This window comes from Triturus cristatus, chromosome 1_2 (genome assembly GCF_964204655.1).
Source record: "Triturus cristatus chromosome 1_2, aTriCri1.1, whole genome shotgun sequence".
Taxonomy (NCBI): domain Eukaryota; kingdom Metazoa; phylum Chordata; class Amphibia; order Caudata; family Salamandridae; genus Triturus; species Triturus cristatus.
Window position 1 is genome coordinate 705511255 of NC_140580.1, and position 17168 is coordinate 705528422.

General features: G+C 42.8%; 1 protein-coding gene across 6 annotated transcripts in view; it reads left to right on the forward strand.

Annotated features, from left to right (window-relative positions):
* The window catches only part of ATP13A2 (ATPase cation transporting 13A2), a 650312-nt gene that overhangs the window by 396470 nt on the left and 236674 nt on the right, over positions 1–17168 (forward strand). For all 6 annotated transcript variants that reach the window (XM_085608574.1, XM_085608571.1, XM_085608572.1 and 3 more), the window contains one exon: positions 2173–2231. In XM_085608574.1, coding sequence (XP_085464700.1) covers positions 2173–2231 — 59 coding nt within the window. The remainder of the gene's footprint in view (positions 1–2172; positions 2232–17168) is intronic.

A 17168-nucleotide genomic window follows, 5' to 3' on the forward strand; every position in this document is an offset into this window, starting at 1 on the left:
GAACTCTCAGGATGAACATCTTGGTCTTTATTTGAGGACCACCTATTGGAGTTGAAGGTTGACCTCACTGGTTCCGTTGAAGGACCGGATTGATTTACCTTCCTTCCAGGGTATGTGGTCCGAGGCAGATGCTAGACAACAAAATCTTGAAAGCAGGATCATTGGATCAGTCCTGAAATCCTTCATTTCATAATTAAAAGGGTGATGAGTTATAGTGCTAACAATGTATTCTCTAGGAAAGCATTGGGCACAAGGTCACAAACGCACTTTTGTGAGCAACACAATCTGTGAAGGTGGTACCTTACTGACACAGTCACTCTAAAGTATACAAAAAAGTGATGGATGGAATATTGAATTAATCTCAGCCACTGGAAATTACTCAGGCGGCTTCCAAGTCCATCTTCCCATCACCTTTTGTGTGTTTGATAGTCACTCTGGTAGCACTGCATCTCCCTAAAGTAGATACCCTCATAGAGAATACACTTAGAAAAGGGTTCTGAGAGGAGCCAGAATGGGAGCTGAATTTAGTCTTACTCAATTCTCCTTTTTGATTGATAGAGAGTGGCACAATTAGCTCGTGAACCACAGTAGAAAGCACAGCATTACACACATTTAAAGTTATGTATCCAGAGAATCAGGGGATGACATGTTTCTTCTCCTTTCTCCAATTTTTTTTAAATATTTGAATCTTTCAGAACTTCGAGAAGTCAGAAGCATGCCTGATTCTGATACTGCACTCACCAATTCAAAAGGGCAGAGGCACTTAGTGACCATCTGAGGTTAGACTGGTTATGGACCCTTCTCTTGTGGTATTTCCACAGTGCCGCCAGTAGGTTAGGAAAGAGGAGTACTTTTGAGGGTGTGTATGGTTTGATGATGAACTAGAGCCCATACATCCACTGGAGGACCCACTCAGAAGAGAGTGGACAGGAGCTGGAGTCACTTCAGCCCTTGAGAGCCTGCTGCAGTCTGGCTGAGCCAACAGATGGAGTATGTGGCAATGCCAAATGCCACCATTCCTGCCTCCTCAATAGAAGCAGTGCCCACTGACAATGCTTGCCGCCTGAAGGGTTATCTGTTGGGACTTCATGGTCACAGGCTCACATCCTGGAAGGTTCACTCCGGCTTCCATCCTTCTGAGGTCCATACAATGATTGCCCTTTAATTAGGTGACATTAAACATCTGTTATTCAGCACCACGATGCTCCAAGTGGCCAAGTGGTGAACGTACGCTAGACATATGCACATTTTGCTGTGTTCGTATCTGAGCAATGCTGAGAATAGGGAGAAGGAGAATGCAGTGAGGTAACTTGGTTAAGAGTGGAGATCTGGGTGACTCAAACAAAGACTGCCTAGTAGGTCAAACAAAACTGTTGGGAATGTTGTTATTGACTGTCCCTTGCTGAGTTTAGGAAACATTTACATGTTAGAAATGGAAAAATCCTTTGCCGTGTGTATGCATTTTTTTGTTGTTGATTTTTTTATTGAACAAAAGAAGAAACAGAGAAAACGAGCTTCAGAGACATAGCCTACACATGTGGACATATGTAGTGTGGGTAGTCAAATAGCACAAACACCTCATCTTGTTAGTGTGCATGCATTTGTAAAAGAATTCAGCACAGTAAATATCATTTTTGTTTTCCTTTTTATTTCAAAGTATTTTATCAATATCACTTTTAACTAACGTTTTTGATATCTGGGTGATTTGCTGAGGTAGCTAATGAAAAAGACCCAAAAGTGTGATGCATTGCTGTCGTTTGGCTGCAACTACTGATTGTTGTGGACGGAGGGAAATATGAAAATCTATGCTGTAGTTAGAGAAATGCTTGCTTTAATAGCCATATATATTATGGGTTAAACAATACCCATGCAACAATCCCCCTAAAGCCATTGGTTCAGAATTAGTTTTAAGTTTGTTGGGGAACTCTTTTCTTGGTGCGCGCAGAACACGACTGAAAAAGCCACGAATATGCAGAAGGTTGTCATGTTACAATGAATTTACATTTTCCTTCCGCACCACTTCGGAATGAGGAAATAGGAACCTCCCTTCCACGTGTTGTATCTCTGCATGTGCCCTGCCATTCGTTCCCCAAAGTGCACTTTCTATGTCTCAATACATGCCCCTCTTCCATCTACAGTTCATTGTGACTCATTAAGCTGTCTTTGTTCCAGGACAGATTTGGAAAGCATTTTACCGCCGAGGTGCAGAAGGAGCAACTAGGAGACAGCAGGTGAGAGTCTCGGTGTGTGTGGCATTTACTCTTGTCCCTTTGGCTGCGATGGTGATACACACGGTGTTTGTTTCGTAATAAACGTTGTGCTTTTTGAAGCCTTCAATGTCTGAAGGCCTTATATAAAAAACATAAGTCACTAAGGATTTTTCAATTCTTTTTTCCATTTTTTCGATTAACAACACTGTAAGACCAGTCTGCTGTTCTGTCTATCGTTCCAGGATTTTACATTGAGTTTAACTTTTGTGTCTCAGTGATGTTTAAAATATAAGTTAATCATTCGAGTCTCTGACTGTTGCTATAATTGGTGTTTTATGTCTGATATTTAGTCATGTGACATACTTTTATGTTCTTTCTCTCCTTATGTGTTCTAGTAGGTTATTGCTTTTAATTGATCGAATTGGATTATGTTAATTTTTCGAAAATATGTTATGTATGTTTTTCCAATCTTTTAGATTATTTCTTATAAACTATTTCTTGTATCTTTTTTCTCTCTTATTCACTTTCTTTGGTGAATTACTACCTTTCTTTCGTTATTAACATTGTCACGCTTTAATGTAATAATACAACTGTTTGTGCTGCGACTAAATAACAGCATCTGTATATGGAATATATACTATGGCCCTGATGAAGCGAGTTGTTGTCGTGAAACACGCGTTGGCCTTAATCAATAATATTACCTGACTTGAGAATAAAATTCATCTTGGACAATTACTCATTATTGAGTTTATACCTATTACTTTCAAAGACCTCAAAAACAGTCAGTGCTTTTCGTATTGAACACAGGACAGGAGAGTTTAGTCTTGTTATTTCTTTTGGGGTCAAGTGTCAAACCCATAGGAAAGCCTCTGTTGCCCTCTCCTCTTACTTTGTAGCTAACCATTCCAAACCTAGCTGTGGTGTGTCTTTGCATTAGCTGTGGTGTGTCTTTGCATTATACTTTCCCCTCCCTCGGTACTTCTGTTGCTGGCAATTTACATAATCTTTAGTGTTTATTTTTTATTTTTAGCTAACAGCACTTTATGTTCTGATGGATATTTCTTTTCCAAGATTCCTCGCCTTAGGAATATCCTCAGGTGCCAAATGGATCCAGAAACTTGTTCTCCAAGCCGTAGCTCTCCAGCGCTCACAGATGGTGCCACACAGCTCTAGTTGCAGCTTTGTCTGCACTCAAAGTATCAACGCCTGTCTATATATGCAATCCTCTACGGAAATGCTCTCTATATGGGGGCAAATAGGAAGTGTATTCAAAGATTGCAATGTATTCAAAATGCGGCGGCCCGCCTTGTTTTAAGATTACCCAGAAGAGCTTCATCAAAGAACGCCCTCGCAACCCTACACTGGCTCCCGGTTAGGGAAAGAATTGTGTTTAAACACTGTGTATTAGCCACCGCATCCTGCAGGGTTAAGGGTCCTGGCTACCTACACAATTTACTGACCCCTTCTGTCCCTACCAGGGCTCTGAGATCTACGGGGACAGGAAGGGTAATACTACCAGTAATGGAAAGAGCAAAAATGGGGGGGAAGATCTTTCAGATGGTTGGCCGCTAAACACTGGAATGACCTACCCCAGTCACTTAGGTCTGAACCATCGGAGAGGACTTTCCGAAAAAAATTGAAAACCTGGCTCTTTCACATATAGTTCCTTTGGGCTTTTAGGTGCATCTTGGTTAACAACTCATGATGGGAGATTAGCTGGAGCACAGGGACATACTAGGTAGTATAACCAGGCGCTTTAGAAACTCATTTATTATTATTATTTATCTGATGCCCTGCCATCAGTTACAGTTGTTTACTTCCTTTCTAATACAGGTCCAGAACTCGCCTTTGTTTTTTACTGAATTTCATAAATTTACAGTGATACTTAACTAGCAGTCTAGGTCAAGTGTCCCTCCCAGTGTGTCAGGATTTAAACCCTGGTGACGAAATTGCTAACTGATGTCAGACTGACCAGGGGCTGGATCATAATCCCTTGTCATGTGATTCATGTATCATTGCATGCGAAGGCAATCGGGGAGAGGGTGGCTCTGTGGTTCATGCCCCACCTTATCCAGAGACCAAAAAACGGTCACTTGGAGTGACCTTTCAAGGAATCCTTCCAAAGGAGGTCTCACTCTCAAACGTTCAGAGAGTCGCCAATACTTTTTTCTGTTGACAGCTTCTTCCTTGGCGCTTAGTCCTGTCGTTAAAAAAAGTTTCATCAAGATTTTTTGGTTCAGTCCACCGATGAATCACAGGCTGGTTGTGGCCTTTTGTAAGGCCATGCTGCCCCTCATCCCTCTGTGGCCCTTCCGGCTCCCAAGCGTGGACAAGTCCCTGTGGGCCCTGCAGCTCCAGGCCTGATGCCACCTGACCCTGGCACTTTACAGGCCAAAAGCTGGCTCGCCTGACAAAGATGCTGCTTTTGATTTTCCATCCGGAGCTGTTTTCGGCATCACCCCAACTCAAAAAGTGAAGAAATCCTATGAGTGCTAGGGATGAGGTCAGAATGACATATGATGAGGAGCCTCGTATTGACCCTGTTTATGGATAGCACACATGGAGGAACACTTAAGATGCTGAGTTTGGACTTCTGATTCACTGAGGTGGATAATATCCAGTTCTTCCATTATCCTAGTGATGCTATGTTTTACTTGGCTCTTTAAAATGCCAGTGGCATTGAAACATCCCCCTCAGGGTGATAATTCTAATCCTTTGGGCTGTCCCTTGGAGAAAGTTTGCTTGTTAATGGCTGTTGAGGGTAAAGCAGCAGAGGCACTGAATTGCCCTTCCATTCTTGGGAGAGGATGTGGCCTAATAGCTAGGGCGGTCTACCTCAGAGCTGGGGGGCCAGATTCGAGTCTCGACAGGGTCGCTCAACATCCTGTGGTTCTGGGCAAATCACTTCATCTCCCCGTGCCTAACAAAAAAAAATGAATGTGTCCATCTGTAACGCAACTGGTGCCCATGTAAAGTGCTCTGATACCTTCCGGTCTAGTTCACGCTATATAAAACAAAAAAAAACAAAAAAGATTTTTCTGAGCCAAATTCCCACATCCTCATGGAAATTCTACAGCTCTCTCCCCTGTCACTCCAGAACTACTTCTGTTGTTCAAAAAGGTCTTAATAGAACTAGTACATTCAACATGAAAAAACTCTTCTAAAGCCTAGTTCACGTGCAGTAACTGGCCTTTCCTTTCAACCTAAACTTTTAGTCAGAAAGCTTGGTGGTTCAAGCATATTTGATGAAACTCAACCCCAGTGCCTTACATAATGATCCTCGAGAACAGGAATCTAAATGTCTGGACTCCATGGGGTACAAAGTGTTGGCTTTGTTCGGTTTTGCCTTACACACCACCAATGCCATGTGCCTTTTTGGGTGGTATGTGCATCCACTTCAGAAATGGGATAACTAGCTACCATTAGCTTCCCGAAAGATGTTAAGTGACCATTCTTGGAGTGTTAGGCATGGCCTGACTGACTCTTCAAACAGATTTTGGAATACAGACTACACTTGGCTGATACATGTTCTCTCTCTATAGCAGCACCAGTGGCCTTGCACAAGCACACCCGGATGCGCTCAACAAGATTTTTCAGAGACGTCCAGACTCTCTTTATAGATATGCCTTTGCTGGTGAAAAGTGGTTTTGTGAAAAACCAGACTTCTTGAAGCATTTGAATGACAGCTGTGTTACAGGACATCCCTAGGGGCTGGCCTCTCCATCAAAATAGTTTCACCAGCAGTACAGTCATTCGTTTCCAAAGCTCAGGCTTCCCACCAGAAACTGCCTTGGCTACCCATGCAGACAACTCTGCAATCCCTCTTTTTGTGGGAGGGAGTGTCTAAAAGGAAACCAGAAGCAACAGCTCCATTCTCCCTTCATTTCCACTGGCTCTTCTAGTGGAAAGCCACTCTGAATTGCCATCCCTCAACCATCTTCTTCTGGTCAAGTGGAGGGAATTCTGATTTTTTTTTTTTTACCCAGTGGGAATTAGTCACCATAGTCCAATGGGTGCTTCAGCTGATCTGCTATGGCTTACACTTTGAAGTCCTTTCTCTGGAGCATCCACCAGAAGCGTGAAGTGTTTTACTGACCATGCCTCAATCCTGAAGGTGGAAATCCTGACCTTATCTCAGAAAGGGGTCCTCAAAGTGGTACCGTTTGGAGGAGAGAGGTGCAAGGGTTTTCCTCTACTTCTGATCCCCTAGAAAATAATGGTCGAAGGGCCATTCTGAATTTGAGGTTGCTCTACCTTTTTGTCCTCCCGGACCTGTTCAAGATGCTGTCTCTGTGTTCGGTCCTGTAGGAATTTAACTCACACGACTGGATTGTCTCCCTGGCATTCCTGTTTCCACCTCAGAGTCCCTTCAGCATTTAGACATTAGCTTTGCCTCACAGTGAGGTCCCTGCCCTATTGATTCGCAACTCTGCATTTTGATCCGAAGGCGCATGTTTTTACCAAGGTGCTCACTGGGGCCTCCCTTAGAAGATTGGGTGTTAATTCATTTCCTTACTTGGACAACTTTGATTTCATGTACCCTGGCCTTGTTCATCACCTGGGGCTCTGTTAATCATCAGATGTTGCTCCTCACTCCATCTCTGCATCTAGTCTTCATATGTGTGATCCTGAATGCATCCAACATGAGGTCTTTTCCTCCTCAGGGAAAGGTGGACATTTAAGATATGGTTACGATGTTTTGGACTTCTGTGCCCAGGAAGGGTCTGAAAGTTCTCTGCCTCCTAGGCGTGATTGACTTGTGCTGATTGCCTGCTGGTAACCTAAGCCTGGTAGTCTAGGAGGTGCATGCAATAGTGTCTCAGGTGGCAATTATTCCAGCCTCAGGGAAGCCTCTCTACACAGGAGGAGATCTCCACCTCTGTCCTTCTGGATCTCGTGTGATGTATGTCCTCATGGTGGGCTTTTTCTTCTGTCCTCTGCAATCAAAGTCCATAGTGGTGACGGATCCCTCCTTGTTGGCTGTAGTGCTCATTTTGGGGGTTGATGATAATGTGTGAACTTTGATCATTGGCACAATAATGGATGCCCATTGATGTGCTGGAGCTGTGTGTAGTCCGTCCACCATTGAGGGCTTTTATGTGTATAGTGCACTTCTCTAATAAAGTTACCTGTGTCCATTAACTCAGGAGATAGGTATGGGGTGGTCTGGACCATATGCTGTAAGGCCATGCGCTTATAGCAGTAGGTTCTAAAACAATGAGTTTTTCCAGAAGAAGACAATCTTTGGAATGTCAGGCAGACACCTTGAGTCACTCATCTCTGGAAGATCACAGATAGGAACTCTACCCATGTTATGCATCTGGTATATTCCCATCTGGGGTTTCCTACATAAATATCTTTTCCACTGTGTTAAATAGAAAATGTACTTGCCTGTGCTCACAAGGCCTAATTTTTGTTTCCTCCTGTTCCGCTTATCTCAAGGTTGTTCACAGAATGTGTGCGAGATTGGCACTGAGCTAATACTCATCATCCTTAACTTTACAAGGAGGATTTGATATGCCAGTCTATTGGAGCTCAGTGTTCAACCTTCTCTCCCAAACAGGGCAAATCTACGTTGGCAGCAGTAGTTACCTTGCATTATGAATACCCCTTCTAGGCTTTAGATTGGTGCAGGAAACATTTTTCCAGCAATGGCTCCACAGCGATGCCAGATCATGCCATACAACTTAGGCTATGACTCCGATTACAGACTTGATGGCACCAGGGTATGTTAGACAGCAGTGACACACTGTGATCAGTCCCTGTTTTTCTGAGCTTCATCAATGTGGTCTGGAGCACTTATGGTGTCTTACAATTTCATTCTCAGCTTTTGATAGAAACTCTGGTAGTTCAGACCCTGAAGCCTCCAAAAGCCACACCTTCTTAGGCTTCAGGCTTGGCTCCTAAGGTGGAGACAAAGCACTGTCCTCTGTCCTCCGTGCCTTCCTCGGCACTGATCTCAAAGTCGTGGTGATGCTTCCGATTGGGCCAGGTCCAGCATCTGCCATAGAGTCAGTAGGAGAAAGAATCACCCCTTTGGGCTAGGGAAAAAGTCAGGATTAACTGCATTGATGAATCACTTTGTGAACCTCTTTCTAATGCCCAAAAGGTTAATCTGTTTTGATTTTATTTTTGTTTCACATTCAGATGTCTTGTTGGCCTTCATTTGGATTTACAAAATACCAGTGGCCTAGACACTTTTCCAGAAGTGTTTATATTTCCTTCCGCTCTGGCCCTCTATAGGTAGCAGTCTCCTCTCTCATGATATTTGCTTGAAAGGTGGCAAAAGCCTTGAAATTAACTATCGTTTTTGTGGGAGTCAAGTAAAGCATTCTGTCAGAAATGTGCATGCCTCCACATTTTCTGTGGAGCTATTGTGTTTTTTTTTAATGAAGCTCTCCAAGACCCCTTAATGGAGGCATGAACCCTTTTTGGGCCCAGCAACAGTAGACCGATAGACATATCACCCAGCGCACATTTTGTCCTCTAACTCTTCAGTAGAAAGTTGTGATTCAGACATTGTCCTCAAAGCAGAACCCAAACACTTATCCTATGTTTCCTGTGGACAGAGTCCAAGATACCTGACATGCTTTGGGTCACAACGTTTTTTTCTTTGGAAGTGTGGTATTACACACAGCTAATGCCACCTGCCATTTCAGCTGCTATGTCCATGCTTTATGCAAACTGGCAAAACTCAAGGTCATCAGCCTGCAAGAGAAGATGTAGAAGCTGTTCTTGGACCTGGTGCGTGATAGACTGGATGCATTAAAACAAATAATGAACTGTGACTTTGCGAACAACGTAGCCCATTCTATGAGTGCGGCCATCAGTCAGGGGATGGATTCCATTGGGTATTTAGGGGATTTCCAGATTACGCTTATGGACCTGCCCTTTTACAGCAAATAACATATGTAGAGAAAACAGATTGTTCACTGGAATGCTTTAAGAAAATCAGACAAAGAACCCAAGTCCTTGTCGTGGTCGCAGCTGCACAGCAATTCCACTAACAATATTGTAACTTCCATGATTACTTCTGTAATTGGATCACTTCTTTTAAGCAATGGTGGGTTTAGAAAGCATCAGCTGCTGCAAATTCTGTTCATGCCATCTTCTGCTGGCCCTGCTTCCTCTAAACTCCTTTGACTAGCCCCACCCTGGCACTTCCCGCCTAATGGATCCCTGTGGAGGCCTTCAGGTTTTGCTTGTCTTGGGCCTGCTGTACTTGCTTTTTCTACTCCAGTACCGCAGAATACTCAGGAGGTTCTGATGCAGCTGATTCAGATTGTTACAGATTGGGCGAGGTGGATTTGGTATGCCGAACAGTAGGCACTCTTTTTTTGGCCCCCTCTTCCCTACCACACAGAGTAGTAGATTGGTCTCGTACTTCACCTCAATTCCAAGATGTTAGGACTGCACAAGAGGAGATTTAGCTGTATCCGCTAGAATCATTTTGCCCTCCGGAAGAGGTTGCAGACATTGTTCTGGTGGCCTGTGAGACTGCCACCAAATCCATCTAAGTAGGCCACCCTAACAAATTTGTGTAGTGCTGTGAGTAGGAATGCATCAATACTTTTAAATCTCACCTTTCTGATGTTTTGAGGTTTACATTTTCCCTTTCACAGCATGGTCTTGGTGTGATTGTGCATAAAGGCTATCTAGCAGCTCTGTCTCAGTTTATTTGCCTCCCGGAGCAACCTTCCCTTCTTATGTCGCCGCTGGTGGTGTGTTTTAAGAAACAGCTGATTTACTTGTTACCTCCCACTCAGTTTTTCAGTTTTTTGTGCCTCAGTGGAATTTGAAGTTTGTTTTGACATTCTTAATGGCCTGTTGTCGAGCCCATACACAGCTGCCCAGTGTGCTTTATTTGTTGCTATCGTGGCCGTCTCTGTTCCACTCCTAATGCTTCGATGAGAAGCTGAAACCTTTAAAGGAACTGATTTCAATGCAGAGAGTGGCGCCTAATAACATACCCCTCTGATGTATCCACAAGAAACTGTCAACCTATTCTGTCTATGCTGGATGCTGGTACAACTTTGTCCATTGGTGTGAGCCGGCAGGTTTAGATCCTTTTGAGGCTTGCCTGTCCGATGTTATTCATTTTGAGCTCTCTGAGCAGGGTTTCGCAGTTTCTACAGTGAAAGAGTACTTGATGCAATGTCTGTCTCTTTGTGCTTTCATTGTTTTAATAACCCATCTTGGCTTGTTTCTTAAGAGCTCTGAGATAAAGGTTTCTATCCATGTTGGCCGTTATTCCTCTATCGGACATAATTTTGGTTCTGATCTGCCTCTTGGCATTGACATCTGAACTGATGCACACGTGCTCTGTTTGTCTCTAGACTTCTTAGACTATCTTTTAGTGATCAATACTTTGACCCATAGGAGCTGGTTGTTGCAGCCTTTAATGATCTAGTCACTGTTTGTAGTGTTTTATCCAGATAAGTTGATCCTGCATACTTGCCCCACCTTTTTTGCTAACGTGCTGTCTACCTGCTATATAAATTATTATTTCTCCCTCCTCACCTTTCCAAGAATGAGGACAGTTAAACAACCAGTCTCTTAAAGCACTGTTTCAAATTACGTCTCTCATACAAGGCCAAGTTGAGTTGGTGCCAAGCTTTTTGTTGGCTTTGTCTCCTTGGGTCCCTTTTTGCATTAAGATCTGTTGTGCTTAGAGAATGAAGGACCAACTAGTTAGCATTGTGTTCATTCCACGTGAGCCACAGAGACTTCCACTGCCCAGGCCAGAGTTTCCCAGTGATTGATATTTACCGGATGGCCACATGGTCTCTGATGCACACCTTTGCCAAGAATAATTCTGTCTGCTCAAGTGAGGAGTGATAGCTGATTCGCTAGTGTTGTTCTTCATGTCTGTATGGTTTAATCAGCACTACTCTGTCATGCCTCCATGTGGGTACTGCTTTAGATTCTGTTCATAAGGTGAGGAATTTGCAGAAAAAAGTATCCATCAGAAGAATAAGTTACTTACCTTTCGGTAACACGATTTTTAGTGGTTGCTCAGTCTTCCCACAGGTTCCTCATTACACTCACTCTTCCTCTTCCAGGTTGTATCAGTCTTAATTCTTAATAGGCTGCCATGGAATCTAACCTTTTCTCTTTCTGGTGTTAAGTTGTGTGCTGTCGTTCGGTTTGTTTAGTTCCTCTCCGTAACCTTTACTGGATACCTAAAAAAGCAACAGAATGGACGCCAGTGTGCTTGTCATTGCCATAAATAGGCCAGTAGTGTAACTTCCAGGGTGGACGAAGCCACGACTGACGTTGTGTGGCACTGCCTGGGGACGCAGATCTATTGTTCGGAGTAAAGGTTTTTGGATCTAAGTTTATGCCTCTGGATATTCATAAGATAAGGAATTTTGGAAAGATATTGTATCTACCTGAAATAGTGTATGGAATGGAAGTTGAGTGCATGGAATAATAAATCTGATACTGGAATCCGTGCAGGTTTATTATTCCGAGATGTTTGATACCAAACATCCCAGGATTCAGTAAAGCCATTATGGTGCTAGGAAACTCGTTATGACCAGTTTTTAGAACATGGCTTTACTGGGCACTTATAATATCTAAGTGTGGCCTTAGATATTAAAGGGACCTGTCTGCTCAAGAGTTTTAGGGTACCCTGCCTTAAGGGTGACTTGCCTAGGCCTCATGCAGTGCTGGGCAGGCATTGCACAAAGGGATTTGTGCCATGTCAACTCTTCACTTTTAGCTGCACTACAACATGCAGGCTACAATGGCAGTGGTGCCTGTTTGTGGTGAGAGGTCTCTGAGGGTGGCATTATAAATGCTACCTTCCTCAGAGGCCTTTCCCTGGCTACCATTCCATTGGTACCATAGGTACCCCTTACAAGGGACTTGCAGGTAGGGCAGAGTTGTGCCGATTGTGGAAACAATAGTACAGGTTAGAGAAAGAACACATGCCCTGGGAACCTGATGGGCAGGGACCCAGGGCACACTCAGTCAAATTGCATCAGGTAGCTGGCTAAAAGTTAGGGGGCAACCATGCAGAAAGGACACTTTCCTGCACATGTTGATTCATTATCAGGGACGTGATGTACCAGATAGTCATTACCTGCCATCAGTTCACTTTAGCCATAACAAATAACATTCTAAACATGCCTGATTGTAAAACTGTGCTTGTCCTTGGTACTCAACTATAGTAGTGAGCCTATCTAAAACTTAGGGATAACTAAGGGTCAGGTGTACTATTACATCGCATAAAGTATTCTAAATTTGCGACGAGTATTTTTCCTGCCTGTTGGACCCAAAGTATGTACAAATTCCAAATCTAAATGAGTCACAATGAATGAAAATGAGGTAGGTCGCAAATATTGACTCGATTCGATTGGACACAAACACAGGGATAATGATCAGCAAGGGTGGGCAGACCACCATGTCTCTGATAGCTTTTGAAATGAAGATTATTATTATTATTATTATTATTATTATTATTATTATTATTATTATTATTTTAAATCGGCCCATTTTCCTTAAATTGAGCGGGGCTAACCTCATATCAATTGGGCTTTTGAAAGGACACTCCCAATATGCCCGTACTGAATTTATATGGAGTCCAAACCCATTTTAGAAGCTGTTAAATTATTACTGAGTCCAAAAATGAGTTTAGTAAAAGCAAAAAACATTTCTGCGGGCGCACACAGCTATTTGGACTGTTTGCAACCATAAAAACGTTTATGCAACTTTCTTCATATCTGCACAAGATCAGTCAGTTTGGAGAAGCTGAAGAACCAAAACTACAATTGCTACTTGTTCCTAGGATCTTGGCTTTCCCACTTCATTTTGATGAGTGAGCCAAAAGACTTTGTTCTGTCTTCAAAGACATAATATCCAATGAGCATGTGTTGGGTTCCGATCCAGTTTTATAATCACACACTTCAACAAACTCTAACCCGAATTTTAAATTCTTCCAATCTTGTAAAGAAAACCAAAGACAGAAAATGAATGTCTAAGATTACACAACTTAGTCCCATTCGGATACCAGGCTTAAAAACCATTCTCCCTGGTTTCACAGTTTCCAAATTGTCCACTAGATCACTGATGTGAGATGCAAAGAAGGCTGTCCCTAGGGGTATGACACCGTTGGGGGGGATGCAAGCCCAGATTTTAATGAAGCGTTTATTATCAGCATCTTTTGTTAAAGTGGTAAAGGTGTGGTTAGACGTAAAAAAGAAAAATAAAAAAACTTTATAGACCCTTCCCTCTTCTATCGTTCCACTATCTTTTTCATTCCAAATAACAGACTAACATGCCCACCGCTCAAATTAATTTCATATTTCCCTAAACTAATTCACCACCAATTCTTTTTTGGTTCCAGAATAGCGTGCTACTCGCCTAAAAGCGCTTCAACCCCTCATCAGGGATAGCAAGTGCCATATAAACCTTTTTCCCTCTTCTATCCCTCCACTATGCTTCTCAATCAAAATAACAGACTAACATATTCAACACTCAAATTAATTTCATATTTCACTATACTAATTCTCCAATGATCCTTTATGGGTTCCTGAGTAGCCTGCTACTTGCTGAAAAAGCTCTTTGACGCCTCGTCAGAGGTAGTAAGCACTATATAAATGCAATTACAATACAATACAATTCTTCCTGCACATTTGACAACTTGGTGTGTATCTTGCTATTTCCTGTGGTATGTGTGCATTTGAGGGAGAGGGAAAACATGCTGCCCATGTTGTACGAGTGTTGTGTATAAGAAAAGCGTACATTGTTTCTGCCTGTCCTGCTTTGCTGCATGAGTGATGCTAGCACAGCTAGTGGCCATGTTTTCCATGTACTGTTCAATGGAGTATATTGTATTTATTAATGTAATGACTGATACTTGTACTAGTGCTGCTCTTGCGGTCTGTGCAGTGCCAGGTGAACGTTCAGGCACAGCATGCACATGCCTAGAGCTTCTGAGGATTATTGCATACCTACAATGTTGTGTCACAGTGTGCGGCTTACCCCACCTCTAGCTGTATTCGCTCTATCTTTGTAAATTGTGAAGGAATTGGGCATCTTAGGATAACTAAGCAGCCTGCATTCACCTCTTGATTTGCTGCTTTTAAAAGGTGATGATCTCTTTCCACTCACACACTTCAATAATTTTGGGCATTATCTAGATGGCTGTTTATTTATATTAATTTGTTAAGTACGCACCCTACCTTAATGCTGCTTCACTGCTCCACGGGAAGGGGTGGCGAGTATGACCGAGTCAGAGAAGTCTGTAAATGCTTTACCTGCAAAGCTAGTCAACAAGCAGTGTTTAACCAGATGGTCTTCGGTGACCACCTGAAATGTCATTGGAAATGGTTCAAGGGCAAGATAGTATCAAGGCAAGTCCTAAAGGACGCACCTTTAATTTGGAAGAGATCCATCCCCCAAATATCTGTAGTTAGGCTATCCGATGGCCCTCTCATTTTGGTAACCATAGTTGCTAAGTGTCTTTCAGGACTGGAAAGCACGTCTGTAGTGTCCAGATGTGAGTACATGCATTGTTTTGTTAGTGAAGAAGAACATTCTGAAGAGGATGCAGTGTTTGATTTTTTTTGCTAGTGCAGTGTCTTCAGACCAGTAGTGAAATGTTCTGAGTGCTTTATGCCAAAGATGATGTTACACAACAGCTGTATTAAAGTATGTGAGTGGTAGGAATTCACTGTCTCTCAGTAGATTGACAGAAGGTTTATTAGACATAAGACGGGTAAGTACAGGTACGTGCAGGGATCCAAACGAGAGCAGATGTCAATGGTTGCTCAGCCCTGAACCCTAGAGTCTCAAGCACCTTATTGTTCAATAACATCATAGGAAAAACTAATAGTCATGACACCACACGCCTCTCCTCTGTACAGGAAAGTAAACAAACAAGTAAGTTAACCCCTTCAGTGCCCATGACGAGATAGTCTCGTCATGGGCCGCGGTTGCGCTGTGCCCATGACGAGACTATCTCGTCATGAACCCCGCCCGCTAATTCAACGCCCGGCACAGGGCGGGGCACACAAGGGGTTTAACAATGCGCCAGTTTGAAATCAATTGAGGCATAAATGCAAGTGTAAATTTCACACAAATTAAGAGCAGAATTTGCGATTTGAACTCACACAGACACATAGGCCGAGACAAAAAATCTCACAATGATTCTCCAGAACCACACCAATTACAAAAGAACATAGTAGCCCCAACGTTGAGTCATACAGTACTTCTCCTTTCACACAGACACACTTCATGGAAAACAAGCACCCTGAAATAAGTAACACCAGACCAAGCCACTTGGCCAGACCAACCTGATGCATATTGAAGTGAAAAAAAGGTCAGAAAAACTAAACCGAATGCTTATCTCAAACTCCACCATTCTACAACTACATATCCGCACAGTACATTTATTCATCCTATCCCCAGCATGAACCTGGTGCCTCTTACTGACTCCACAACCACACAGGACAATTCCCTACACTCTGCCAGACATGAATCATACATCTACACGCATGCACTTAATCATGGCTAAAATTGCTGAATTGATCCACCTGTACACCCACACCAGACATTTGATCACAAGCAAGCTCTTTTAAAAGATCACTCTTAAAGCTCTGCAAATAGGGTGTGTCTTAACCAGTGCACGATACCAAAGGACAGGAATTCGTCCAACCCATGCAAACAAACATAAATCTTCAACCAAGGCAAGCGAACCAAGGTCAAGGTACCTTTCAATCTGTTGAAGAAATGGAACCGCGTTTCTTTCAGCCTCTACAAATGTGAACATCAGACCAGGTTTCTGTCAATTTATAGAATCAAAAACATGACACGAGTACCTCAGTCAATGCAAGCCAGCTAGAACCGGGTGCCTATCTAACCATACAGAACAGAGTTCTTTCAATCCAGACAAGCAGCGATGACCCTGGTGTCTTTCAGCACATGCTCAAACACCCAGGGCATCTTGGATGCTTCACACTAATCGTGCATAGTGCCTTTCAACCTGACACATCCCAACCATAGCACAGGATGTCTTTCCAGAGTTTCTAAGTATGCAAATATCTCCACTCGTATAGCAAAAAATATATTCAATGAGAACACCGGCCTCCGATCTAATGCCCAAGACACTCGGCGATTAAAAACACCCACATTCTGTACGTTGAAAACTCTCTCTTGAAATATTTCAAACCCTGCTAAATTCCCCCAAGATTTAAGAAACTCACTAAATAGCAGAAACAAAATCTGCATGTCAGCGCTCCCCAACTCTTAGCATATGTGTTCCATATAATATTAGTCATAGAAAAATTAGTAAACTTTTTGTAGACAGTAACATGACTCTTACAAATGTCATCATAGGTTTTCTGATTGCACATATTTTAAGACCGCATTTTTGTTTCAAGCAGGCAGTACATTCTCATTAACAGAATATATTTTTATGTGTCGAGCAAAATGAAAACTACAGCTCCACCCTGCAAAAACTAGATTGGCTTTCAACTTATTTCGACAAAAGGAAGGTGTCAAACAGCTCTATGCTGTTCCTTCCTCTCACGAAGACCGGGGTTTTTGAAGAATCCAGTAAATGTGCAAAGTGTTTTAAACACAAACTCCGACAACTAGGCTGTCTCTATGGTGTCTTATCTCATGTGCCAGGCAAAATGGCCACAAAATATCGCTAGAACTTTCCTCCATGAAGGTGCCTCACAATAGTGGAACTGGCACACGTATATGACAGGTGGTTAAAGCCACAACAGTGCGGTGCTATGGTAACGTATTTCAGGAACTCATTCTTCTCGCTGGAATGCAAATGTACGCCAGGAACACAAAATGGTATGTCACAGCTTGGTACGGTAGTCTTGTGAGAAACTGCGCGCAAAGCACGTATTTGATTGGTGACTCACATCAACTGCTGTGAAAAAAAACGTGCAAACAGAAGCCACATATCTCGTTGACCAGAACCAACTTGTCAATACT